This window comes from Apteryx mantelli, chromosome 31 (genome assembly GCF_036417845.1).
Source record: "Apteryx mantelli isolate bAptMan1 chromosome 31, bAptMan1.hap1, whole genome shotgun sequence".
Lineage (NCBI taxonomy): Eukaryota > Metazoa > Chordata > Aves > Apterygiformes > Apterygidae > Apteryx > Apteryx mantelli.
The window spans coordinates 3,816,657-3,841,638 of NC_090008.1; the positions used below are offsets into that span (position 1 = coordinate 3,816,657).

General features: G+C 60.3%; 4 protein-coding genes across 4 annotated transcripts; 3 read left to right on the forward strand and 1 right to left on the reverse strand.

Annotated features, from left to right (window-relative positions):
• The first annotated feature begins 363 nt into the window (after positions 1–363).
• Positions 364–3,681, forward strand: VPS72 (vacuolar protein sorting 72 homolog). The gene is made up of 6 exons (XM_067313434.1): positions 364–666; positions 1,616–1,768; positions 2,166–2,283; positions 2,441–2,620; positions 2,723–2,864; positions 3,119–3,681. Exons 1-6 carry the CDS (start codon positions 550–552, stop codon positions 3,507–3,509), a joined length of 1,101 nt encoding a protein of 366 aa, XP_067169535.1. The 5' UTR covers positions 364–549; the 3' UTR covers positions 3,510–3,681.
• A 646-nt stretch (positions 3,682–4,327) lies between these two features.
• Positions 4,328–9,651, forward strand: TMOD4 (tropomodulin 4). The gene is made up of 10 exons (XM_013943092.2): positions 4,328–4,429; positions 5,069–5,215; positions 5,421–5,577; positions 6,591–6,713; positions 7,399–7,488; positions 7,874–8,004; positions 8,601–8,708; positions 8,925–9,068; positions 9,187–9,331; positions 9,458–9,651. Exons 2-10 carry the CDS (start codon positions 5,093–5,095, stop codon positions 9,478–9,480), a joined length of 1,044 nt encoding a protein of 347 aa, XP_013798546.2. The 5' UTR covers positions 4,328–4,429; positions 5,069–5,092; the 3' UTR covers positions 9,481–9,651.
• A 1,152-nt stretch (positions 9,652–10,803) lies between these two features.
• On the reverse strand, positions 10,804–13,586 carry SCNM1 (sodium channel modifier 1). Its single transcript, XM_067313187.1, has 8 exons — positions 13,451–13,586; positions 12,320–12,390; positions 12,079–12,167; positions 11,909–12,006; positions 11,739–11,833; positions 11,351–11,523; positions 11,074–11,206; positions 10,804–11,001 (listed from the first exon to the last, which is right to left on the reverse strand). The coding sequence occupies exons 1-8, from the start codon at positions 13,499–13,501 to the stop codon at positions 10,902–10,904; spliced, it is 810 nt and encodes a 269-aa protein (XP_067169288.1). The 5' UTR covers positions 13,502–13,586; the 3' UTR covers positions 10,804–10,901.
• Positions 13,587–14,585: 999 nt separating this feature from the next.
• Positions 14,586–16,967, forward strand: LYSMD1 (LysM domain containing 1). Its single transcript, XM_067313188.1, has 3 exons — positions 14,586–14,988; positions 16,089–16,342; positions 16,492–16,967. The coding sequence occupies exons 1-3, from the start codon at positions 14,821–14,823 to the stop codon at positions 16,646–16,648; spliced, it is 579 nt and encodes a 192-aa protein (XP_067169289.1). The 5' UTR covers positions 14,586–14,820; the 3' UTR covers positions 16,649–16,967.
• Positions 16,968–24,982: the final 8,015 nt, after the last annotated feature.

Sequence of the window (24,982 nt, forward strand, 5' to 3'; positions counted from 1 at the left end):
CAGGCAGGGGAGATCGCGGCGCCCACACGCAGAGCCAGCGCGACTGCCCGCCTCCCTCTCCCCCCAACTTGGACGCGCCCGCGGACGCAACCACTCAGCACAAAACAAGAGAAGAAAAAAGACCCGCCGCGGCAGCGGCCCCGCCTGTTTTAATGCCGGCGGAGGTGGCGGGGAGTGCGTAGGGCGCATGCGCACAAAGGTGTGTGTGTGGGAGGGTGGTGAAGCAGGCGTGGAGGCAGCCATGGATCACGTGACGGGGCGAGCCAAAACAATGCCGGGGGGGGAGAATGCCGCGGGTGACGTCACGCCCCTGACGCCATAGGGACCCCCCCCCCCCCCCAGAGCCCGTACCTATACAGGAGCCCACTCCAGGTCCCATAGCCCACAGGGGAGCTCACCCCAGACCCGCATCCTGCAGTGCCCTCCCCTAGCCCCTAGAGGGCGCGCCGTCGCCATCGACCGCTCGGCGCTTGCTCGGCCCGGCCTGCCTGTGGCGCGCGGGCGGGGCAGGGTGGGCAGTGGCGCGCCGAGCGCGGCGGCGGCGGCGGGATGAGCTTGGCGGAGGGCAGGGCCCCCCGGCGCACGGCCGGGAACCGTCTCTCGGGGCTGCTGGAGGCCGAGGAGGAGGATGAGTTCTACCAGACCACGTACGGCGGCTTCACCGAGGTGCGGGGCCGGGAGGGCGGCCTGGGGAGGGGCGAGGGGGCCCTGAGGGCGGCGGGGGCCTTTGGGGGGGCATTGGGGGGCGTGGAGGCCCGGGGAGGGGATTGGGGGCGTCTGAGAAGGCTCTGAGGGCTTTGGGGGGCTCTGAGGGGTCCCTGTGAGGGTATTTGGGGGGCTCTGGGGGGTCCTGGGAGGGTATTTGGGGGTGTCTAAAGGAGCCCTGAGGGTGTTGGAGGGTTTAGGGGGGGGCCTTGGGAGGGTGCTGGGGACGTCTAGAGGGACACTGGGGGGACAGAGGGCCCTGGAAGGGTGTTTGGAGGGGGTCCGAGAAGGTCCCAAGGGCATTGGGGAGCCCTAGGAGAGTAATGGGAGCCTCTGTGGGGACCTGGTAAGGTTGGGGGGGGTGACAGGTCCCAGAGGTTGTTGGGGGGCCTTTATGGGGATACTGGGTGAGGCGGGAGGCCTTGGGAGTATATTTGGGAGAGTTTGAGGGGGGTCCTGGGTGCCTATAAGAGACCCTTTAGGGACCCTGGGAGGAATGGGGGCCCAGGAGCTGTGGGGAGGGAGCTGGGGGGTGCTGGGCATTTTGGGGGGCTCTGAGTGGGTATCGAGAGCCTTTGGGAGAGGGCACATGGGGGTTGGGGGCACATGGGGGGTTTGGGGGATCCCAGTGCTATGAGGGGTACTGGGACCATAGGGGCTGCTGGGGGTTGCAGGGGGACCCTCAGGGATAGTAGGAAGCCTGGGGGTGTCTGGGGAAGGGGATGGGGGTCAGCAGGGAGGTGGGGAGAGCAGTAGGGTCTCCTGCCTGGGGGGCACTTAGAGAAGCTGCCCCCATGGAGACAAGGGTCCTTGTCCCGCGGGGCAGGAGGGCGCTGGGGCTCGGGACCCTGGCCTCGTGGGGCAGGGAGTGAAGCCCTGCAGGGGTGATGTGGTCCCTCTGTCCCCACAGGAGTCAGGTGATGACGAGTACAAGGGCGACCAGTCAGACAGTGATGACGAGGTGGACTCGGACTTTGACATTGATGAGGGCGAGGAGCCAACCAGCGACCAGGACGAGAGCGAGCCCAGGCAGCGGCGCCGCGTGGTTACCAAGGCCTACAGGGTGAGGGGCATGCATGGCGTACTGGACGGGATTGGGCTCAGGACTCCTGGGTCCCCATCCGAGTCTCAGGAGGCACAAAAATGTCCCAGGACCTCCCTGCTCTGTCCTTGGGGAAGGACAGAGGTGCTGTGAGGACCTGAGCTACTTCCAAACCGCTGGGAGAAGATACAGGCATCCCCGGAAAAATAGGATAACTAAGAAAAGCTAACAATTGCTGCTGCAATTAACAATGTCATTCGTTGGGGGGGGTGGGACATGTTCCTTTCTGGGGCTGTTGGTGCTTCAGTGAGGACCACTGTATGGTCCCCAAACAGGTTCTTGTTTAAACGAGGCTGAAACCTTAGCAGGGAGGGAATTTTTCTCCTTTCTCACATCGCCTCACATCTGATTCCTGTAGGAGCCCATCAAGAGCCTGCGACCGAAGAAGCCGGACACTCCCAGCAGCAGCTCCCAGAAGGCCCGAGATGTGAAATCCACCCCCTTGGAGCTCCAGGATGAAGTGGGAGACAGTGAATGTATGTGGGCCAGGATGCATCCACCTGGGCGGGCCAGGAACAGGTCTCTCTGAGGCCTGTTTCAAAGCTGGGCCGGGCACTGGGGTCCAGCTCAGGCTGTGTGGGGTGGCCCGTGCCTCACAGGTGCCCCCAGTTGACTCCCATCCACTTGTGGCAGGCCGGAAGCACATGCGGCAGTCGACAACGGAGCACACACGCCAAACCTTCCTCCGCATCCAGGAGCGGCAGGTGCAGTCCAAGCGCAAGAAGGGTGGCCCCAACTATGACCGCCCGCTGACGCAGGAGGAGCTGCTGGAAGAGGCCAAGATCACGGAGGAGATCAACCTCCGCTCCCTGGGTAAGCGGGGCAGGGTGCCAAGGGGCTGCCCTGAGGCGGCATGGGCAGGCGAGTGAGGGCCTCAGTGAGGTGCTGAGACACCATTTGTCCCCACCTCTGCAGAAAATTATGAGCGCCTGGAGGCTGACAAGAAGAAGCAGGTTCAGAAGAAGCGGAAGTGCGTGGGGCCCATCATCCGCTACTGCTCCGTCACCATGCCCCTTATCACGGAGCTGAGCAAGGAGGAGAATGTGGACGTGGAGGGGTAGGTCGCCTTGCAGCATGCAGCCAGGCCCCTCTGGTGCCAGCTCCTACCCCAGAATCCCTCCCTGGTCTACGTCCTGTCATGCTGAGGGGGAAGAGGGTTTCAAGCAGTGTGTTTGACCCCCTAACCTTGCACTCCAGTCCTGCGGGGGGGGGATTGAGCGTAGGACTTGGCAGCTTTGACTCATCTGGAAGTTGCCTTGGGGTTTTCCCAAGCCCAGTGTGTCCCGTCAGAGCTAATTGTGGCCTTTCCAGGTTGGATCAAGACCCACAGCAGGCAGAATTGGCGCCATCCGTGGCTCCGGCCTCCGCTGGTAAGTGTTCCCGTACCTTCATCACTTTCAGCGATGACGAGACCTTTGAGCACTTCTTCCCCAAGGCGAAGCAGCCCCGGCTGCCTATGCGGGAGATCTGCCCTGTCACCCACAAGCCGGCCGTCTACCGTGACCCCATCACCGACATCCCCTACTCCAACATCCGCGCCTTCAAAATCATTCGCGAGGCCTACAAGAAATACATCACGGCACACGGGCTGCCCAGTGCTGCCGCCTCTGCCGCCCTGGGGACCGGCTCCCCAGGCCCTGACCCCAACATCCGTGCCACCCGCCAGAAGATCATCATCAAGCAGAGCGTACCGGCAACCTGAGCACTTGCGGGGGTCTGGGGGGGCTCGTGGCCATGTTTGGGTGGCTTTGAGTAGAGACCTCTTGTCCTCTCTGTGTTCTGACTCTTCTGGGCGATGGTTTGTTGTTCTATTTATCTACTTTATACTGTTTTTATATAAAAGAAATAAATCCTAGTAGCAGCTGTATAATAAAGCCAGTATCTGCTGACTGTCATTTCCACCAGTAAACAAGCAGCGTCTGCAATTCTAGGAGGCCCTACAGTAAACAAACAGTGTGTACAACCTCTTGTTTTCCAGGAGACCCTATGATAAACAAGCAGTAGCTGTTCCCAATCTCCCCAATGTGGCATTGCCTCAGGAGTGCCTGTTCCCTGACAGTTCTGGTCTCACGTCTTCTGACTTTGGTCCTCCTGGATTAGGGGATGGGGGATGGGGGAGCAGAGTCACTCCAGGCAATCTTGGAGCAAAGAGGGGGATGACATCCCCACAGGGAAGGGGGAAGTTGGGGGGGATCTGCAGGGCCCCAGGGGACACAGCTCAGCCTTTCCCCGTGTCCCTACTGCGCTGGGAACCGACCTGAGCCTCGTCCCCGGAGAGCACAGCCCCAGGGAGCCCTCCACCAGCCCCCAAACTTCCGCTTTCTCCCCCAGCCAGGGTAGACACAAACAGCAGCGAGCCCCTTGCCACTGCCCTGGCGCCCCAGGGGGTGCTCGGAGCCGCCAGCACGGTTGCAAGGGGCCCCCAATGGCCCGTGGCACTGGGGTGGAGCTGGCGCGGGGTGCTGGCAGGGCTTGATAACGCGCGGGGATATGTGATCTCGCCCCTCCCCACCACCGGCTCACAGAATAAAATGCTGATCTCATGCCCTGCGCGGCTGGAGCCCTTGGCTTAGCACCGGGGCTTGCGCCCAGGCAGGCTCAGCAGCCCCAGCCAGCGGCGAGGTAGGGCCCTGGGGTGGGAGGGGGCCCTGGGGTGGGGGGGGGACCAGGCCACCCCCAGGGACACCAGCTCGGTGTCGGCTGCCAGGGGAGTGGCCCTGGGCAATCCCCCAGCCCTCTCCCATGAGTGTCTGTCCCTCCTGGGGGGACCTGGGTGCCCCCTCCTCCTAGGGTGCCCCAGTTCTTGGGACCCGGGTGTCCAGGGGCAAAGCCTTACTCATGCTCCTTTCCTCGAGGAGGAGCAGGCCTGAGTGTCCGGGGAGTCATGTCCCAAGTGACAATCCGTGTTTCCCCCCAAGGGGGGGGGGTACAGGTGTCTGGGGGCAGAGGGGTGTTGGGCACAGATGGGAGGGGGGACAAAGGGCACTGGGTGCTTCCCCCCCTACTGGGGCTGCCCAATTGGGACCAGTGGGGAACGCTGCTGGGGTGGGGGGCAGAATGCCTAGGTCCCAACTCTGCAGAGCACCCTAGAGCCATGCCTCGGTTTCCCCAAGAGATGGCTGGGGGGGGATTCTCCCTGCACCCACACTGGGGTGCCCCCTGGTACTCTCAACCTGGGGACGGTTCACCCTGGCATGGGGGTGTCCCCCTGCCATGGGGACCATCCCACTGTCTACTCAGCCCCCCCCGGTCCCCCCCCAGGCCACCCCCCTCCGGCCCCCCACCATGACGTCCTACCGGCAGGAGCTGGAGAAATACCGGGATATCGACGAGGACAAGATCCTGCAGGAGCTCTCGGCCGAGGAGCTGGCGCAGCTCGACCTGGAGCTGCTGGAGATGGACCCTGAGGTGGGGGGTACATGGACGCCTGGGTCCTGTCCCCGGCGCTGGGTGGGGAGGGAGACCCCAGTAGTTAGAGCAGGACGCGGCCCTGGACACCCAGGTTCAGCCCCCAGCGCTGGCGTGGAGTGGTGGGGGGAGGGTGTCCCTTAGGGGGTGACCGCCCAGGGCAGCTGGACGCTGGCACCCATGGGTATTGCGGGGCCATCCCCAGAATGTGCTGCTGCCAGCGGGGCTGCGGCAGCGGGACCAGACACAGAAGAGCCCCACTGGGCCACTGGACCGGACAGCCCTGCTGCAGCACCTGGAGAAGCAGGCACTGGAGGCCGGCGAGCGCGACGACCTGGTGCCCTTCACTGGTGAAAAGAGAGGTACGGGGACATGGGGGACATGGAGGGGCTGGGGCCCCGCAGCACTGAGTATATTTAGCTCAGCTCAGATGTCCTGGATGAGCTGGGTCTCCGCCAGCCCTGTGCATGGCCACCTTCCCCAACAATGTCACCCCCCCCCCAGCAGTGTCACACCCTCCCCCTTCCCAGCAATATCACCCCATATCACCCCCCCCCCCCCAGCACTGCCATCCTGCAGCAATGTCACCCCTCCAGGCACTGCCCCAGCCCCCAGCACAGGGGCACGAGGTTCCTGGGCCCAAGGCTGGTGTTACCTGGTTTGCTGGGCCCTTGCAAGGCAGCACGAGGTTATGCGAGGCGGTGTGAAGCCACTTGAGGCAGTGCAAGGCTGTGCAATGTGGTACCAGGCTGTGCAATGCGGTGTGAGGCGGTGCAAGGTGGTACAAGGCGGTGTGAGGTGGTACGAGGCAGCACGTGGCAGTGCAATGCAGCACAAGGGTGCAATGCAGCACGAGGTGGTGCAATGCAGTATGAGGCAGGACGAAGCAGTATGAGGCAGTGCAATGCAGAGCAAGGCGGTGTGAGATGGTGCAATGCAGGACAAGGCAGTGCAATGCAGCATGAGGCTGTGCAATGTGGTACGAGGTGGTGCAATGCAGGATGATGTGGTGCGATGCATGATGAGGTGGTGCAATGTGGGACAAGGCGGTGCAACGTGGGATGAGGCAGTGCAATGCAGGATGAGGTGGTGCAACGTGGGATGAGGCAGTGCAATGCAGGACGAGGTGGTGTGAGGCAGTACAAGGAGGTGCAACGCAGGACGAGGCAGTGCAATGCAGCATGAGGCAGCACGAGGCTGTGCAATGTGGTACGAGGTAGTATGAGGCAGTGCTATGCAGTATGAACTAGCATGAAGCGGTGCAATGCAGGGCAAGGCAGTGCAATGCAGTAGGAGCTGGTACAAAGCTGTGCAACAAAGTATGAAGCAGTGTGACACTGCATGGTGACCCCCCCCCCATGTCCCCCATGCCCAGGGAAGCCCTTTGTGCCCAAGAACCCCACAAGGGAGATCCCACGTGAGGAGCAGATCACGCTGGAGCCGGAACTGGAGGAGGCGCTGGCCAATGCCACTGAGGCAGAGATGTGTGACATCGCAGGTGGGCCTGGCACTGCACTGTCGTGGTGCATGTGGGTGGCACGGGAAACAGGGGGAGTGTTGCATGCACGGGGGGGGGAGGGGCACAGCCACATCACACAAGGGCCACGCGCGTGTTCCCAGCTCCGTGGGGGCAATCTCTGGCGGTGCACACGCGTGTGAGCCACCAGGTGTGTGCCGGGGCTCCCCACCCCCATGCTGGGCCCCAGCCAGGGCCTGGCTAAAAGCAGCACCCGGCCTCATGCTCGGCTTTCAGCGCTGGCCCCCAGCCACTCTGCGCTGCCCCATGCCGCTGCGTCCCCACGGGCAGAAGGTCCTGCGGCCAATTGGGGCCCCCCCCCGGGGGGCCCTGAGGGTAATTGCAGAAGCTCTGGGGAATCCTGGGAGCAATTGGGGCAGTTCTGGGGGGCCCTGGGGGCAATTGCAGCAGTTATGGGAGGTCCTGGGGGCAATCGTGGCCACTCTGGGGAGTCCTGGGAGCAATTGCAGCTGGTTTGCAGGGGATGGGGAAAATTGTGGCTGGTTTGGGAGAGCTGGGGACAATTGGGACTGCTCTGGGGAGTCCTGGGGGCAATTGCAGTGGTTCTGGGGGGTCCTGGGGGTAATGAGGCCACTCTGGGGGATCCTGGGTGCAATTGGGGCTGATCTGGGGCAACCTGTGGTCCTGACTGACTGTGGCCCTGCAGCCATCCTGGGCATGTACACACTGATGAGCAACAAGCAGTACTACGACGCGATCTGCAGCGGGACCATCTCCAACACGGAAGGCATCAACAGTGAGTGCCCGCACGCATGGACATGGAACACAGCACACGGACACGGGCCGGGCTGGGGTGGGGGAGAACAGATTTGGGAACAGTGGGGCCAGCGGGGGGATTGGGGCCAGGGATCTCTCCTGGGATGTTGTGGGGTAGCCATGTGCATGTGTGCACACATATCTGTGTGCATCTGTGTGTCCTGTGTGCGTGTGCATGCCCATGCTTGTGTACACATGTGGCCATGCCCCTGCGTGCATGCTGGGGTGTGCATGTCCACGTCTGACCATGCATGGCCCCATGCACGCAACTGTACTTGGCTATGTGGCCCCACGTGCACATGTCCGTGTCTGGACACGGGGGAGCCCTGTGCGCCTGGGTCCGTGCACACACATATCCCACCCAGGCGTGGTGAAGCCAGACAAATACAAGCCAGTGCCAGACGAGCCCCCGAATCCCACCAATGTGGAGGAGACGCTGCGGCAGATCCAGGCCAATGACGCGACACTGGAGGATGTCAACCTCAACAACATCAAGGTGAGGGGCCTGGCGCGTGTGTCCCTGGGGTGTTCCCAGGGTGCTGATCCTGTCTGGGGGCATCTCCAGGGAGCTGATCCATGCCTTGGAGTGCGCCTGGTGTGTCCCCAGGGTGCTGGTACTGCCCTGGAGTGTACCCAGGGTGCTGGTCCCTGTCCAGAGCATCCCTGAGGCACCATTCTGGGTGTCCCTGGGGTGCTGGTCCCCATCCAGGGGTGTCTATGGCATGTCCCCAGGATGCTGGTCCCCAAGGTGCTGATCCCTGTCCCAGGGACCATAGGGTATCCTGGCAGGGCAGCCAGTCAGGGACAGGGCAGCGCTTTCCTGAGAGCAACTGGCTTCTGCCACCTGCTTGTTTGTCCATCCGTCCACACATCCATGTCACCCCCCCCGCCTTCACATCCCCAGTCCTTGGTGGTACCCCCCAGGCCTTGGCAACATTCATATTCCCTTGGTGATGCCTATGTCCCCTTGGTGACATCCCACATCCCTCAGTGACACATCCCCTTGGGACATCCTGCATCCTCTCAGGAATGCCTGTATCCCCTTGGTGACATCTACATACCCTTGGTGACACTCCTGTCCCCTTGTCACAGGACATTCCCATCTCCACGCTGAAGGCCATCTGCGAGGCCATGAAAACCAACACCCATGTCAAGAAGCTCAGCCTGGTAGCAACCCGCAGCAATGACCCCGTGGCCAGCGTGAGTCCCGGCTCCCCTCCACTGTGTCCCCAGACATGGAGGGGACATGGTCCCCTTCCCCTAGCTCCATACTGGAGGCACAGAGCTGCCAAGACCACCCAGCAGCGGCTTTTCCACAGTTCCCCAGCACCACGGGGGTGTTGGCAGCCCAGGATGTGCCAGTGGGAGAAATGCTGGCTCCTGGTGACACCCTGAGGTGACACCCAGCTCTTACAGGCTGTGGCTGAGATGCTGATGGAGAACAAGACCCTGCAGAGCCTCAACATTGAGTCGAACTTCATCACCAGTACTGGCATGATGAGCATCATCAAAGCCATGTATCACAACAGCACCCTGAGCGAGCTCAAGGTGGACAACCAGGTAGGGACGGGCACCCGTGGGTTGCCCAGGGTGATCATGAGAGTCCAATATCCCACTGGTGCAGGGTGGAGGGGTGTGTACTGGTCTCAGTATACCCAGTTGCACCCATGCCCTGCAGTGCCAGCGGTTGGGCGACACAGTGGAGATGGAGATGGCCACAATGCTGGAGCAGTGCGCCTCTGTCATCCGCTTTGGCTACCACTTCACACAGCAGGGCCCACGGGCCCGTGCCGCCAGTGCCATCACCAAGAACAACGAGCTCCGTGAGTGCCCCAGCTGTGCCTGCTCTGGGGCAGAGCAGCCTAAAGCCGATTGCCCGCAGCTCTGGGGTAGAAATTAGGGAAGGGGGGGGGTCCCACCACTGACCCGTTTCTCTCTCTGCCCCGCAGGTCGCAAGCAGAAGAAAATATAATCGGCCACAGCTCCATGTCCCCATGGCTGCTGCGGTGCCCCAGGCACCATGCCTCAAGGCAGCTGCCTGGAGCCACGGGCGCACGCTCAGCTGCTGACCCCGACACGGAAACAAGCTCAGGTTTCTGCTCCTCAGGGGTCAGATCCTCTGTAAATAAAGAGCACGGAGAGATAGGGGCTCAGGGTTCTGCTCGCGGCTGTGGGGATGGGGTCGGACACTGGTATGGGGTGCAATTTGGGGGTGCAGGGAATCCTATGGATTAGCTGAGCAAGGGTGAGAGTGCCAGAGAGGTGCAGGGTCTGGGGCACCCTCTTTTTGGGTCCCCCCCTAGCCTCAAGCCATTAATCCAGGACTCATTAGGATGGGGAAAGAGGCTGAGCTGGACACCTGGGTCCCTGTGACGCAGGGTGCCACGGCTTGGGAGCTGGCAGACCCCATGGCTGGTGTATTTATACCCAGGGGATTGGGTTACAGGCTGCGCTGAGCGGGGGGAGCAGGGCACCCCCACAGCGAGGAGCTGGGTGTCCCCTGCCATGGAGCCACTCACCCGGGTTCACAAAGGCCGGCGAGGTGGGTGGGGGGGCTGCAGGGATCCAGGAACAGCCCCCAGGCCCACACCGGCCTTGGTCTGGCTCCCAACAGTGCCTTGGCACCTGGCCCATCACCTATTTATAGATGAGGGTAGATCCCAGTGCCCAGGTGTAACGTCACCCCAGGCAGTGCTGTCAGGGAGCCTGCAGCACTCCTCGGGGTTAGGGTCTGGCCCCACACTGGACCCTTCAGGAGGTGCTTCTCCGGGAGTGCGGGTGCCTGCTCGGGGTGCTGGGAGGGGACAGGCTCTTAAACAACAGTCTCATGGGTGCCATCCCGATGTGGGGGCACCCGCACGACCCAAGCACTGGCAGGCAAAGGAGGGGTGGAGAAACTGAGGCAGGGGGGAGTGGAGGGCGACAGGGTCAGGTACTTTCCGAAGGACTAGGACAGCTGCTGGGGAGAAGGAGGAGGGAGCCTAGTGCTGCCACCCCGAAAGGGCATGACCTGGGGGCACCTGCCAGCAGGCAAAAAAGTGAGCATGACTTGAGTCAGGGACAGGAGGGAACAGGGTGGAGGTGAGCCAAAGTCAGAGCTGAGGTTGACGGCACTCCCAGCTGCTCTCAGCGCTCTGGCCACGGTGAAGACACCCCAAAAAACACACAGCACTGAGTATTCCAGGGTGCCAGAATGATGGGATCCCCCAACACCACCTGACTCTTCTGCACGCCGCTCACGCCAGTGTGCCCCGGAGCTTCCCCACCAAGAGACCCCAACGGCTCGGACACGTCCTTCACCTCCAGCTGCCTCTATTAATGCGGAGCTTGGGGAGGGCTGGGGGTGCCCCTGGGGTGCCATCCCTGTGGGGACCAGCAGGACAGACAGGAGCCTCAGGCTGGCAGCAGCACAGGCGGCTCATCCTCGTCAGAGTCGAACTCGGCATTCTCGTCCTTCACCCACTTGCCGGAGCGGTCCTGGATCCAGCCGGCACTGGGGATGGATGGACAGACAGTGAGATGTGGCTTGTTACAGGGCTCCCTGCACCAATGGGGCCTGACTCACCTCCGGAGCTGCAGGTACTGCTCCAGGGCCTGGCATCTCTCGGGGTTGAGGGCTTCGGGCTGGCTTGCAGGCGACGACGAAGCTTTTCCTTTGCCGCCTCGCTGGGTCTGGGTGGTAACTGCCTTTGGTGTGTCTGGGAGAGCAGAAAGGAGTGTGAGCTGGCAAGACACAGAAAAGAGAGAAACCAAAGCAAGGCCAGGGCTGTGAACAAGCCGAGAACCTGGTGATCTGCGTCACTGGCACCAGCGCGGCCCCAGAGCTGCTGTCCCACTGTTACCTGCTCGCCTGCTGCAATGCCCTGGCAGCAGGGCTGCCGAGGTGGTGTCCACAGCCTCTCTGTCCTTCTGCAAGGAGACCCCAGGCTCTGAAGGCACCATGGCAGCGACACGCGCAGGGGCAGTGCTTGGCTCCATCCGGGTCACACCCGCTCTTGAGCCATTTCCATCCACCCTAGGATGGGACAGGTATCAGGCCCAGCTCCAGCCATCACCCCCAAATGTCACCCCACAAGCGCCTGTTATCAGCTGGGGGATGGCGACCAAGGAAGGGGCATTCCACAGAGCGCGAATCAGTAACGGGGACCATGACAAAGCTGCACAAGGTGGAAAGGTGGTGCCTGCCTCCTTCGTTTGCCCCCGAGAGGGCAGGAACCCCCAGGGTCTTACCCCATCCTCCGGCAGCGGCTGCTGTAGGGAGCAGCTTTCAGCAGAGCACTCTGGGCTATCCTCCTCGTTCGGACCAGCAAAGGGGCCGGGGAGCCCTGGGGGAAAGGGGCAGAGCTCAGGCCAGCCTGGCCAAGTGTCTGGCAGGAAGGGGAAGGGGTGTCCACACGCACCTGTGTGCCCGCCTCCTCCGCCCGCATGAATTCCTCATGTTGTCGCTTCTGCACCTCATTCTCAAGCGAGCGCTTCCTGCCGTAGAAGCTCTGTAGGCCTGGAAGAGAGTGAGGGTTGTGGGCTGGCCCAGTGCGGTGGCAACCTCCCCCCACCAAGCCTGTGCACTTACTGGCGATGTGTTTCTTGCCGGCCCTGTGGACGGCCAGCACGTCCAGTGTGTCGAAGATGGGGCGGTGGGCGCACACGGTGCAGGCATACCTGTGCCAGGGAGGAGGCCCCATCAGGTTTGCCCTGCCCTGTGCTCTGAGACCAGCAGAACAGCCCCCCGGCAGCAAAAGAGGTTCGAGTTGCTCCTGCTGCCCAGGCCCATGGGAGCTCAGGGTTTGCCCACCCACAGGGGTCCCGCTCACCTCCCACTCCTCAGCAGCAGCGCCTCATCCTCAGGGATGTAGTTGGCGAGCAGATCCGCGACACGTCGTTTCTGAGAGGGATGAATGAGGCCACATTAGCTGCTGCCAGAGGGGGTTTCTCCCCCCAATTCACCTTGTGGTCTCACCAGCCCAAGTGGGACAGACCAGGGGACCAACCCTTGTCCTCAGCCCAGCCACACCATGGACCCACCCACCCCTCGGTCAGGAGACCTGGGCACCCTGGGGACCTCCAAAGGGAGCAGCGACGATGGGGGCTGCTGGGAACGGGGTGCAGGTGGGGGAAACTGGGGGGTCGAGGTGGGGGAGAAAGGGGGCTGCTAGGGGGGATTTGGGGGGAGACTGGAGAACAGCACAAGCTGAGGTGAGGGAAGGGGGTATTTTGGGGGTCAGGTATGGGGCAAGGAAGCATTTGGGAATCAGAGTAGGGGAAGGGAATATTTGGGGGACAGGAGGGTATTTTCAGAGACAGGTCTGGGGGCAGGAGGTATAGACAGGGGCATATTTGGCAAGGGTGAATAAGGGGACTGGGACTGGGGGTACTTGGAGGGCTGGTCTGGGGGCAGGAGAATATTTGTGGGCAGAGGGATTTGAGGGCTGGGAGGGATTTGGGGGCAGGTCAGGGAGGCATTTGTGGAGGCATTTGTGGTGGGGGGAAGTCTGGAAGTAGGGGGATGTTGAAGGGGTTAAGTCAGGACAGAAGATAACTGGGGGGCAGGTCTATGGCTGGGGGCATTAAGGGGGGGCAGGGGATGATGAAGGGCAGGAAGAAGGAGGGGGAAGTTAAGGTGGGGAGTAATTGAGATAGGGAGAAGGGGGAAGAGGTCTGAGGTTATCTGAGGGGGGCAGAGGGGTATTTAGGAAGAAGTATTAAATATTATTTAGGTATTTAGGATGGGGGGCAGGTGTGGGGGGGCATTTGAGGGCAGGAAAGATGGGGAGCGGGTCTAGGGGGTATTTGAGGACAGGGAGGACGGGGGGCAGGTCTGGGGGGGCATTTGGGGGCAGGGAGGACGGGGGCCAGGTTTGGGGGGGCATTTGGGGGAAGCCGTGGTGCCGGGGATATTTGGGGTCCTGGGCTTTTGGGGGTCCCGGGGGTGCTGGAGGTCCCACCTGCAGCACGCCGAGCTGGCTGGGATCGTCTCCCTCCCGCTTGAAGGACATAGCGGCCGACAGCGCGGCCCGCGGTTACCATAGGAACCGCCACCCACTCCCCACTTCCGGGACCATTTTCCCGGCGGGCCCTGCGCCGGCGTGGCGACCAATAAGGAGGGGAGGGGGCGGGGCAGGAACACCCACAGAGCCTTGCGGCAGAGGCGGTGGAGGGGCCTGCGCGGCATGCTGGGAGCTGTAGTTCTCTACCCTCAAGCTGGGTTCCCAGAGGTGGCGGGGGTTGAGGGGGATGAGACCCGGGACGGGGCAGAGAGGCCCACGGGGGACAGGGGAGGTCCATGGAGAGGCAGCGCCTAGGGGGTACAAGGATGGATCCTGGGTGGCAGGGGCATTTCGGGGGATCAGGGGTTGGGGGGGGAGGGCAAGGAGGGCCCTTGGTGGGGACAGAAAGGGCCCCTAAGGGGGGAGGCAGGAACCCTTGGAGGGGCAGAACCCTGGGGGGCAGAGAGGACCCTGGTGGGGGTCGGGGACTCTTGGGGGGGCTCAGGGACTTTGGGGAGGTTCACAGAGGGACAGGGGGGGAATGAGGGCCCTAGGGGGGGGCAGGTACCTTGGGGGGCAAGGAGGACCCTTGGGGGGGGAATCTGGGGGGGGTAGGGAGCACCCTGGAGGAATGGAGAGGACCCTTGGGAAGGGCAGGCCTCTGCAGGGGGACAGGAACCCTGGGGGAACAGGAAGGAACCCTGGGGGGGTGGTAAAGTCCTTGGCGGGGGTCAGGAATGACCCTTGGGGGGGTCAAGGAGCCCGGGGGGGGCAGGACCTTGAAGGGGCAGGGAGGGACGGGGAGGGCCAGGAAGCCCCTTGGGGGGCAGCCCCATGGCAGGGGGATCCCATGCAGGGGGCAAACACTGAGACTGGGGCTGCCAGGGGACTCCAGGCTGCAGGGCCGTGGGGGGAGGGGACGGGGGAAACGACATGCCGGGTGCCCCCTGCCGCCAGGGACTACATCTCCCAGAGCCCTTTGCAAGGGCCGGCCGGGCCTGGCGTCTCCCTGCCGAGTCCGCGGCCAGACTGGGATTACAGGGGGCAGGGGGAGGGGTGCTGCTGGGGGGGGCCTGGCGGGCGGGCGGCGGTGCTGAGGCAGGGCCAGAGGCGGGGGGGGGCCTGGAGACGTGGCCAAAGGCCCGCCTGCCCTTAGCGTCATCCCCACGGGCGGTGCGCCAGAACGCCTGAGCCCCCCGGGAAGCCAGGGTCCCGTTCCCCCCCCCCCCCCGAGCCCCAGCAGGGGGGTGTCAGGGTGCAGGGTGGCCCCAGGGGTGGGTTGGGTGTGGGGGGTGTTAGCATGAGACCCCCCAGTGCGGGCCGAGGCGATGGCGGGGGCCAGGGGTGAGCTGGGCCGCCCTGCCATGGCAGCGCCCCCCGGGCGGGGGGCGGTGGGGGGCGGTGGAGGGCCGGGGCTGGGGGTTCTGCCGGGCCATGAGCATCGCCTGGAGCCTGGGGACACTCTGGCGGGCCTGGCGCTGCGCTACGGCGTCACGGTGAGCGGGGCTGGGGCTGCCATGGGGCAGGGACACTGCTGGAGGGGCTGCTGGGGGGCTGGACAGCTGGGGTCTGTGGGAGCCAGGGGGTGCTGGGGGCTGCCATGGGGTAGGGGGGCTGCTGGGGGGCTGGGGCTCCTATGGGGCAGGGGGCTGTTAGGGGGACTGCTTGGGGACTGGACAGCTGGGGTCTGTGAGGGCCAGGGACTGCCGGGGTGCTGGGGGCTGCCATGGGGCAGAGGGCTGTCGGGGGGCAGGACATCCAGACTCTGGGGTCTGGGGGCTGCTATGGGGCAGGGGGGGCAGGATGTCCTGGGGCTGGCCAGGGGGCACGGGGACAGGATACCAGGGTCAGAGGATGGGGCTGTCCAGGGGGCGTGGGGGCCCCATCCCCTTCCCTACCCTATCCCTGTCCCCATCCCTACCTATCCTGTCTCCATGCCATCTGCCTCTCTGTCTCTATCCCATCCCTGTCCCCATCCCTGTCCCATCCCCATCCTGCCCCCATCGCTGTCCATGTCCCCATACCTGTCCCATCCCATCCCATCTCTGTCCCCATCCTCATCCCACCCCTTGTCCAATCCCGTCCCATCCCTCATCCCTCTCCCATTTCTATCCCATCCCTGTCCCATCCCATCCCCATGTCTGTCCCCATCCTGTTCCATCTCCATCCCATCCATGTCCCCATCCAATACTGTCCCCATCCCTGTCCCTGTCCCAGTCCCATCTCATCCCTGTCCCATGCCTGTCCCATCCTGCCCCCATCCCCATTCCTGTTCCATCCCCATGGCTGTTGCTGTCCCCATCCCATCCCTGTCCCCATTCCATCCCCATCCCATCCCATTGCATCCCATCCCATACTGTCCCCATCCCTGTCCCATCCTCATCCCCATCCCTGTCCCCGTCCCTGTCCCCATTCCATCCCCATCCCATCCCATCTCATTGCATCCCATCTCCATCCCTGTCCCCATCCCAGTTCAATCCCCATCCCTGTCCCAAACCCATCTCATCCCTGTCCCATCCCTGTCCCATCCCATCCCTGTCTCTGTCCCTGTCCCATCCCTATCCCCATCCCATCCCATCCCTTCTGGTCCCCACAGATGGAGCAGATCAAGCGTGCCAACCGCCTCTACACCTCCGATACCATCTTCCTCAAACCAACGCTCCTTATTCCTGGGCAACTTGGCCCTGAGGAGGAGGAAGAGGAGGAGGAGGAGGAGGGAGCCGCAGGCCCAGCCTGCCCTGCCACATCCCGCCATGACCTCTCAGCCACTGATTTCCTCCGGCAGATCGATGCTGAGATCCTCCTCTCCAAGGCTGCGGCAACCCGCCGGCTTCGCGAGGGTGACACAGGGTGAGTGCTGTCCCCACATCCCTTGCCCCGGCATTTGGGGCAAAACCCAAAGGTTTTGGAGGGCACGTTCAACTCGGGGATGGGTGATTTCGGTGAGTGCCCATGGGCGTGGCCACCCTGTGTTGTCACCCTGCTGTCTCCCCCTGCAGCAGCGTCACCAAGGCTGAAGGTACCCGGGCACCTGACACTGGGGCCCACCCGGCACCCCAGGGTGCCCGGCGCGCCCTGCTCGGCCCCCGGCCCCTCACCAGGACACCACGGGCAGCCGCCCTGCGCGATGCCGAGGACGAGATCTTCATGCTGTGATGGGGCACCCTGGGGACACTCCGACGGATCAGGGACACTCCCCTGGGCACCCAGCTCCAGATGCCTGGATTAGCAGCCAGGGGGCGCGGGGCACTGGGAGGCACTGGAAGGTACTGGGAAGTGCTGGGGGGAGGCCATGCGGGCCAGATTTACCAGCTGATATTTTTCCTCTGATCATATTTATTGGTATATTTTTGTTCTTGGGTTTTTTTTGGGGGGGAGCCCTCCCTCCTCTGTGTCAGCACCTGGACCCCAGCAAGTTTGGGGCCTTCTGGAGATGGGGATGGCGTTGGTCAACCCCTTTGCCTCCCCCCCCCCCCCCCCCGAGCCTGTGAATAAAATGGAGCACTGTCACCCGGCTCTGCCTGCTCTGCCACCCCCCTGGGGACACAGTCATCCCCTTGGGGACGCAGTTATCCCCCTGGGGCCATGGTCACAGCCCTGGGGACACCAGCACCCCCCTGGGGATGTGGTCACCCCTGGGGATAAGGTCACCCCTCCCCCAGGGATGTCAACCCTGGATACATGTCACAGCCCTGGGGATGTGGTCACCCCACTGGGGATGCAGTCACGCCCCCAGGAACATGATCACCCCTCCGGGGACACGGTCATCCCCACTGGTATGGTTGCAGCCTTGGGGACATGGTTGCCCTCCCAGAGCCCCCTTATCCCCCAGGACCCCCCAGTGTCACCCTGTCCTCCAGCCCCCCTGGGATGTCCCCAGAGCCACCTTGTCCCCAAGGACCCCCCGGGTCAACCCATCACCCAGCCCCCAGGATGTCCCCAGGGCCTCCCCTAGGGCCCCCCCAGACCCTCTTATTCCCCAGGGTCCCACTGTCCCCCAGGACCCCCAGGGTCAACCCTTCCCCCAGGGCCCCTGGGTTGTCCCGTGGGCCACCATGTCCCCAAGGACCCCTGGGATGTCCCCAGGGCCACCCTATCCCACTGGTCCCCCAGCCCCAGTGGTCCCAGTTCTCCCAGTAGCTCCCAGTGCCCACTGGGACACAGTCCTTGGACACACACATGCACACACACACACAGATACACGTGTACTCACACGTGTGGGCATAGCTATGCACACACACACACACAACCATGCATACACACTCACATACCTGCACACAGGCACCTGTGCAGACAACCACGGCTGCCTGTACACATGTGCAGGCACAGCTACATGTACGTACACACATATGCACACAAACAGGCATGCACAAACACATATGTGCACAACCAGGCAGGCACAAACATGCTTGCACACCCATACTGCTGCACACACGTGCAAAAATTCACACAGAGACACATGCACACACAGACGTGAGCCTGGCAAAGGCCCAAATGAGCCTATAGAGCCCAGCACAAGCTGGTACAAGCCTTTAGAACCTGGTATGAGCCCGTACGAGCCTATAGAGCCCAGCACAGGGACGTTCGAGCCCATAGAGCCCTGCACGAGTCCATACGAGCCTGTAGAGCCCAGCATGAGACCATATGAGACCGCAGAGCCTGGCACGAGCCTGTAAGAGCTGATAGAGCCCTACACAGGCCTGAAAGAGATCATAGAGGCTGTCACAGGCCTGTACAAGCCCATACAGCCCAGCAATAGTCTGTACTGCTGTGTCAGAGGCTTGGACCCAGACAGACCCTCTGTCAGTAGATGCAGCTCTACAGGTCTCAGGCTGCAGGGAGTGCTTGGGGCCTCTCCGGGAGGCCTGGTCTGGCAGTCAGCTCTCCTGCAGGAGGTGTGCTGCTGTTGACGAGTTGTGTCGTCAGGTAAGGGAGTTACGGGAGGAGGTCAGTAGGCTGCACAGCATCCAAGAAGATGAACAAGAGATAGGGTATTCTTGGAGACTGTGCAGCTTCGGGAGTCCCAACCCCCCACAGCAGTGGAGTTGCCAGAGGGCTCTGTGCCGTGTGAAACGGTACATCATAACACTGTAGAAGAAGGCTGGAAACTGGTCACTGCTTGTGGGAGGAGAAAGGCTCCTACTCCTCCCGAAGACTTGCAGCTGAAGAACAGGTTTAGTGCCCTCCAAGATGAGGAGGAGATGGTCATGGCTGCAAGGGAAGTAACTGGAACAACAGACCCTGTGCCTTGCCGGAACACCCGGAAGAAGCGGCGGGTGATTGTTGTGGGGGACTCCCTGCTGCAGGGGACGGAGGCATCTATCTGCCGACCTGACCTCATGTCTAGAGAGGTTTGTTGCCTGCCAGGGGCTCGTGTGAGAGATGTCATGGAAAGACTGCCAAGGCTCGTCCACGCTTTGGACTGTTACCCACTGCTGCTCTTCCATGTGGGCGCCAACGACACCAAGGGCAAACTGGAGACCATCAAGCAGGATTTCAGAGCTCTGGGGATGGTGGTCAAGGGTCTGGGAGCCCAGGTCATCTTCTCCTCAATCCTGCCAGTGAGGGGGATGGATGAGAGGAGGAGGAGACGGACTTTCCAAGTTAACGACTGGCTGCACCGCTGGTGTTGGCAACAGGGTTTTGGTTTCTACGACCATGGGACCCTGTTTGAAGATCGACAAATGCTGGGGAGAGCACGAGGCGGGGGCATGTGTGTCTTTGCCAACAGGCTGGCCAACCTGGTAAGGAGGGCTTTAAACTAGGAAAGATGGGGGAAGGGGAGAGTTACAGTGCCAGGGTGGCTGGCAAAAGACAGCTCAAGTCAGGATGCCTCCAGCAGGTGAATGCAGCCAGGGAAATGCGCATGGGATGTGGCTATGGAGGACCCTCTTTTACCCCTCCTGGGAAACCTGCATGCTCGATCACCTCTCTGAAATGCCTGTACACCAATGCACGCGGCATGGGTAACAAACAGGAAGAACTAGAGATCTGTGTGCGGTCACAGGGCCATGATCTCATTGCCATTACAGAGACATGGTGGGATAGCTCGAATGACTGGAGTGCTGTCATGGATGGCTACGTGCTTTTTAGGAAAGACAGGCCAGGAAAGCGAGGTGGTGGAGTTGCTCTTTATGTGAGAGAGCGACTGGAATGTATTGAGCTGTGCCTAGGGGTGAATGAAGAGCGAGTCGAGAGCTTATGGGTAAGGATTAAAGGGCAGGCTGGCATGGGTGACACTGTGGTGGGTGTTTACTACAGGCCACCTGATCAGGAAGAGGAAGTCGATGAGGCCTTCTACAGACAGCTGGAAGTAGCCTCACGATCCCAGGCCCTGGTTCTCATGGGGGACTTCAACCACCCTGATATCTGCCGGAAAGACAACCCAGCTAGGCACAAACAGTCCTGGAGGTTCCTGCAGAGCATTGGTGACAACTTCTTGACACAGGTGGTGGAGGAGCCAATGAGGAGAGGTGTGCTGCTGGACCTTGTGCTAACAAACAAAGAAGGACTGGTGGAAGATGTGAAAGTCAGGGGCAGCCTTGGCTGCAGTGACCATGAGATGGTGGAGTTGAGGATCCTGCAAGGAGGCAGCAGGGCACTAAGTAGGATTGCAACCCTGGACTTGAGGAGAGCAAACTTTGGCCTCTTCAGGGACCTACTTGGAGGAATCCCATGGGTTAGGGCCCTAGAAGGAAGGGGGGGGTCCAAGAGAGCTGGTTAATATTCAAACATCACCTCCTCCAGGCTCAAGAGCGGTGCATCCCTATGAGTAAGAAGTCAAGCAAAGGAGGTAGGAGACCTGCATGGATGAGCAAGGAGCTCCTGGCAAAACTCAACCAGAAGAAGGAAGTCTACAGAAAGTGGAAAGGGGGACAGGCCACTTGGGAGGAATATAGGAACGTTGTGAGAGTATGCAGGGATGCGACGAGGAAGGCTAAGGCCCGTTTGGAATTAAATCTGGCGAGAGATGTCAAGGACAACAAGAAGGGCTTCTTCAAATACATCAGTAGCAAGAGGAAGACTAGGGAAAATGTGGGCCCTTCGCTGAATGGGGTGGATGCCCTGGTGACGAAGGATGCAGAGAAGGCAGAGTTACTGAATGCCGCCTTTGCTTCAGTCTTTACTGCTCAGGCTGGCCCTCAGGAATCCCAGACCCTGGAGGCAAGAGAGAAAGTCTGGAGAAAGGAAGACTTTCCCTTGGTCGAGGAGGAGTGGGTTAGAGATCATTTAGGCAGACTTGACACCCACAGATCCATGGGCCCTGATGGGATGCACCCACGAGTGCTGAGGGAGCTGGCGGATGTCATTGCTAAGCCACTCTCCATCATCTTGGAAAGGAGAGGTGCCTGAAGACTGGAGGAAAGCCAATGTCACCCCAGTCTTCCAAAAGGGCAAGGAGGAGGACCCAGGGAACTACAGGCCAGTCAGCCTCACCTCCCTCCCTGGAAAGGTGATGGAGCAGCTCATCCTGGAGGCCATCTCTAAGCATGTGGAGGACAAGAAAGTGATCAGGAGTAGTCAGCATGGCTTCACCAAGGGGAAATCATGCTTAACCAATCTGATAGCCTTCTCTGATGGAACGACTGGCTGGGTAGATGAGGGGAGAGCAGTGGATGTTGTCTCCCTTGACTTCAGCAAGGCTTTTGACACTGTCTCCCATCACATCCTCATAGACAAGCTCAGGAAGTGTGGGCTAGATGAGTGGACAGTGAGGTGGATTGAGAATTGGCGGAATGGCAGAGCTCCGAGGGTTGTGATCAGTGGCACAGAGTCTAGTTGGAGGCCTGTAGCTAGCGGTGTCCCCCAGGGGTCAGTACTGGGTCCAGTCTTGTTCAACTTCTTCATCAATGACCTGGATGAAGGGACACAGTGCACCCTCAGCAAGTTTGCTGACGATACAAAACTGGGAGGAGTGGCGGATACACCAGAGGGCTGTGCTGCCATTCAGAGAGACCTGGACAGACTGGAGAGGTGGGTGGAGAGGAACCTCCCGAAGTTCAACAAAGGGAAGTGCAGGGTCCTGCACCTAGGGAGGAATAACCCCATGCACCAATACAGGTTGGGGGTTGACCTGCTGAAAAGCAGCTCTGCGGAGAAGGACCTGGGAGTGCTGGTGGACACCAAGTTAACCATGAGGCAGCAATGTGCCCTTGTGGCCAAGAAGGCCAGTGGTATCCTGGGGTGCATCAGGAAGAGTGTTGCCAGCAGGTTGAGGGAGGTGATTCTCCCCCTCTCCTCTGCCCTGGTGAGGCCACATGTAGAGTGCTGTGTCCAGTTCTGGGCTCCCCAGTACAAGAGGGATGTGGCACTACTGGAGCAAGTCCAGCGAAGGGCTACGAAGATGATTAGGGGACTGGAACATCTCTCTTACGAGGAAAGACTGAGAGAGCTGGGCCTGTTTAGCCTAGAGAAGAGAAGGCTGAGAGGAGATCTTATCAATGTGTACAAGTATCTGAAGGGAGGGTGTCAAGAAGATGGGACCAGACTCTTTTCAGTGGTGCCGAGCGACAGGACATGAGGCAACGGGCACAAACTGAAACACAGGCAGTTCCATCTGAACATGAGGAAATGCTTTTTCACTGTGAGGGTGACAGAGCACTGGAACAGGTTGCCCAGAGATGTTGTGGAGTCTCCTTCTCTGGAGATATTCAAAACACACCTGCACGCAGTCCTGTGCAACGTGCTGTAGGTGACCCTGCTTGAGCAGGGGGGTTGGACTAGATGATCTCCAGAGGTCCCTTCCAACCTCAGCGATTCTGTGATTCTGTGATTCTGTATGAGCCTGAAAAGCCCAGCACAGGCCTGTACAAGCCTATAGAGCCTTACATGAGCCCGTACAAGCCTGTAGAGCCCAGCGCAGGCCCATACGAGCTCGTAGAGTTCCACAGGAGCCCCTAGAGCCCGGCAGGGGCCCATACAAACCTTAGAGCCCGGCACAGGCTAGTACAAACCTGGAGAGCCAAGCACAAGCCTGGCACAAGCCCTTAGGAGCCCAGCACATGCCTGTACAACACTGTACAGCGTGGCACGAGCCCAGCACAAGCCTGGCACAGGCCCATACAGGCCCGTAGAGCCTGGCATGAGCCTCTAGGAGCCCTCAGAGGCTGGCATAGACCCGTACGAGCCTGTAGAGCCCAGCACAAGACTGGCATAAGCCTGTAGAGCCCAACATGGGCCTGTATGAGCCTATAAAGCCCGGCATGAGCCTCTACGAGTCTGTAGAGCCCAGCACAGGCCTGTACAATACCGGCACAGACATGTACAAACCCATATGAGCCTGTAGAGCCCACACAGGCCCATATGAGCTTGTAGAGCCCTGCAGGAGCTGATATGAGCCCATCAAGCCCGGCAGGAGGCTGTATGAGTCTGTAGAGCCTGACATATGAGTCTGTATGAACCCACAGAACCTGGCACAAGCCTCTAGAAGCCCGTAGAGCCTGGCACAAGCCCATAGAAAACTGTAGAGCCTGGCAGGAGCTTCTATGAGCCCAGCACAAGCCCATATGATACTGGCACAGGACTGTATGAGCCCATACAGCCCAGCACAAGCCCATATGAGTCAGTAGAGACTGGCACGAGTCCATACAAGTCCATAGACCCCAGCACAAGCTCATAGGAGTGCATGGAGCCCAGCACAGGCCCGTATGAGCCCATAGAGTCCTGTATGGTCTGTATGAGCCTGTCACCGAAATCAGGAGTAAAACTCCTTAACACCAATGTAGCATTAAGAAGCAGGCATTCTCTTTATTACGGCGCTGCACGAGGGAATCGCTCCTACCAACATGCACACCATACGTTGCATTAGCCAAAGTTTATATTGCTTTGTTATATACATATGCCTTAAATTTCCTGGAATGATTATACATATTCATTCTATTTCCTGGAACTAATTATCATATTTACATAGTCATTATGCATGCGGTCTGAGTCTCCAGGGGGCTTCTATGGGGGTCCCTGGTGGTCCCTGGTGGTCCCCAGTGGTTGCTGAAGAGGTGCCTTTTCTATGAACTCTGAGCTCCTTTTCCATATATGGTCTCAGCTTGGCTCATTTCTTTGTTTGGGAAAGCTGTCTTGTTCCTAACCTTGGTTTCGACTGGTTTCTGCTGGTTTATCTGCACTCCTCTAGGATGTATCAGTTACAGTTGCGAGAATTGTATCCTTGGGTGCATTCTTGTCTGAAGCTCCTGGTAACAGTTCCCCCCTTCCCCCCCCCCCCCCCTTTTGAGAAGCTGCTGAGGCCCCTGGTAACAAGCCCACTGAGCCTGACAAAGGCCCGAATGAGCCTATCGAGCCCAGCACAGGCCAATACAAGACTTTAGAGTGTGGTATGAGCCCGTAAAAGCCTGTAGAGCTCAGCGTAGGGATGTATGAGCTTGTAGAGCCCAGCACGACCCCATAGGAGCCCGTCAAGCCGGTCACAGGCCCGTGCAAGCCCATAGAGCCCATCATGAGCCTGTACAAGCCCACAGAGCCTGTCACAGGGCTGTACGAGCCCACAGAGGCTGGCATGAACCTGTACGAGCCTGTAGAAAACTGCATGAGTCAGTAGAGCCTGTACAGCCCAGCACGAGCACCTATGAACCCATAGACCTTGGCACAGGCCTGCACGAGTTCGTAGAGCCCAGCACAAGACCAGCATGAGCCTGAAGAGCCTGGCACAGGCCCATACCAGTCCCTAGAGCCCAGCACAAGACTATACAAGCCTGTAGACCCCAGCAAAGGTTCGTACAAGCCTGTAGAGCCTAGAATGAGCCTCTATGAGCCTGTAGAGCCTGGCACAGGCCTATACAAGCCTGTAGAGTCCAGCACAGGCTTGGCACAAGCCCTTAGGATCTCAGCACCTGCCTGTACAAGCCTGTACAGCATGGCATGAGCCCGTACAAGCCCATACAGCCTGGCAAGAGCCCGGCACTGGCCTGTATGAGTATGTAAAGCCTAACAGATAGGCCAAACGGATTGTGTGTACCACAAGGGAAAGTCCTTTCCTACATTTCCCAATTAACCCAGCAGACTTTTTTTCAGGACCCTATAATGTGTTGCATGATGAGACAAAAAACTGGTAGGATTTGTTGAACTGGTTCTCTGTCTTTTAGCCCAGGGAAAGAAAAGGTGTCGCCTATGACAGCTGTAGTCTTACAATGAATAACCGAAAAATGATTAATGAAAACAAGCATCTTAACAACTGTTAAATGCAAGTTTTTCTTTCTGTGGCTCAGTCGTCTGAGGGGATAGGACGAGAACTTCGACCCTACCTGGGCACACCTGAAGTTTCCATCCTATGCTGACTTAAAATCTTTTGCATACCAGAGTTGACAAATCGGCTGGATTATTAGTGGTTTGTTGTTTGGGTTGGGTTTTTTGGCCTTAGGTTTTGATGATCATTCATGTGATTCTATTAAGGCAAATTTGTTTGTGCATTAATCCTGCTAAATTATCACAGAACATAACTGTTCAGTTTGAGTCACTCAGAATATTTTCCTTTTCATG

Coding starts and splice junctions, on each gene's coding strand:
- VPS72 (XM_067313434.1), top strand. CDS start 550: ATGAGCTTGGCGGAGGGCAGGGCCCCCCGGCGCACGGCCGGGAACCGT. Junction 667..1,615: donor CGTACGGCGGCTTCACCGAG/GTGCGGGGCCGG, acceptor CTGTCCCCACAG/GAGTCAGGTGATGACGAGTA. Junction 2,621..2,722: donor GATCAACCTCCGCTCCCTGG/GTAAGCGGGGCA, acceptor CCACCTCTGCAG/AAAATTATGAGCGCCTGGAG.
- LYSMD1 (XM_067313188.1), top strand. CDS start 14,821: ATGGCGGGGGCCAGGGGTGAGCTGGGCCGCCCTGCCATGGCAGCGCCC. Junction 14,989..16,088: donor CGCTGCGCTACGGCGTCACG/GTGAGCGGGGCT, acceptor TGGTCCCCACAG/ATGGAGCAGATCAAGCGTGC. Junction 16,343..16,491: donor CTTCGCGAGGGTGACACAGG/GTGAGTGCTGTC, acceptor CTCCCCCTGCAG/CAGCGTCACCAAGGCTGAAG.
- TMOD4 (XM_013943092.2), top strand. CDS start 5,093: ATGACGTCCTACCGGCAGGAGCTGGAGAAATACCGGGATATCGACGAG. Junction 5,578..6,590: donor CTTCACTGGTGAAAAGAGAG/GTACGGGGACAT, acceptor CCCCATGCCCAG/GGAAGCCCTTTGTGCCCAAG. Junction 9,069..9,186: donor AGCTCAAGGTGGACAACCAG/GTAGGGACGGGC, acceptor CATGCCCTGCAG/TGCCAGCGGTTGGGCGACAC.
- SCNM1 (XM_067313187.1), bottom strand. CDS start 13,501: ATGTCCTTCAAGCGGGAGGGAGACGATCCCAGCCAGCTCGGCGTGCTG. Junction 11,207..11,350: donor GCATTGCAGCAGGCGAGCAG/GTAACAGTGGGA, acceptor CTGCTCTCCCAG/ACACACCAAAGGCAGTTACC. Junction 11,002..11,073: donor CAGTACCTGCAGCTCCGGAG/GTGAGTCAGGCC, acceptor ATCCATCCCCAG/TGCCGGCTGGATCCAGGACC.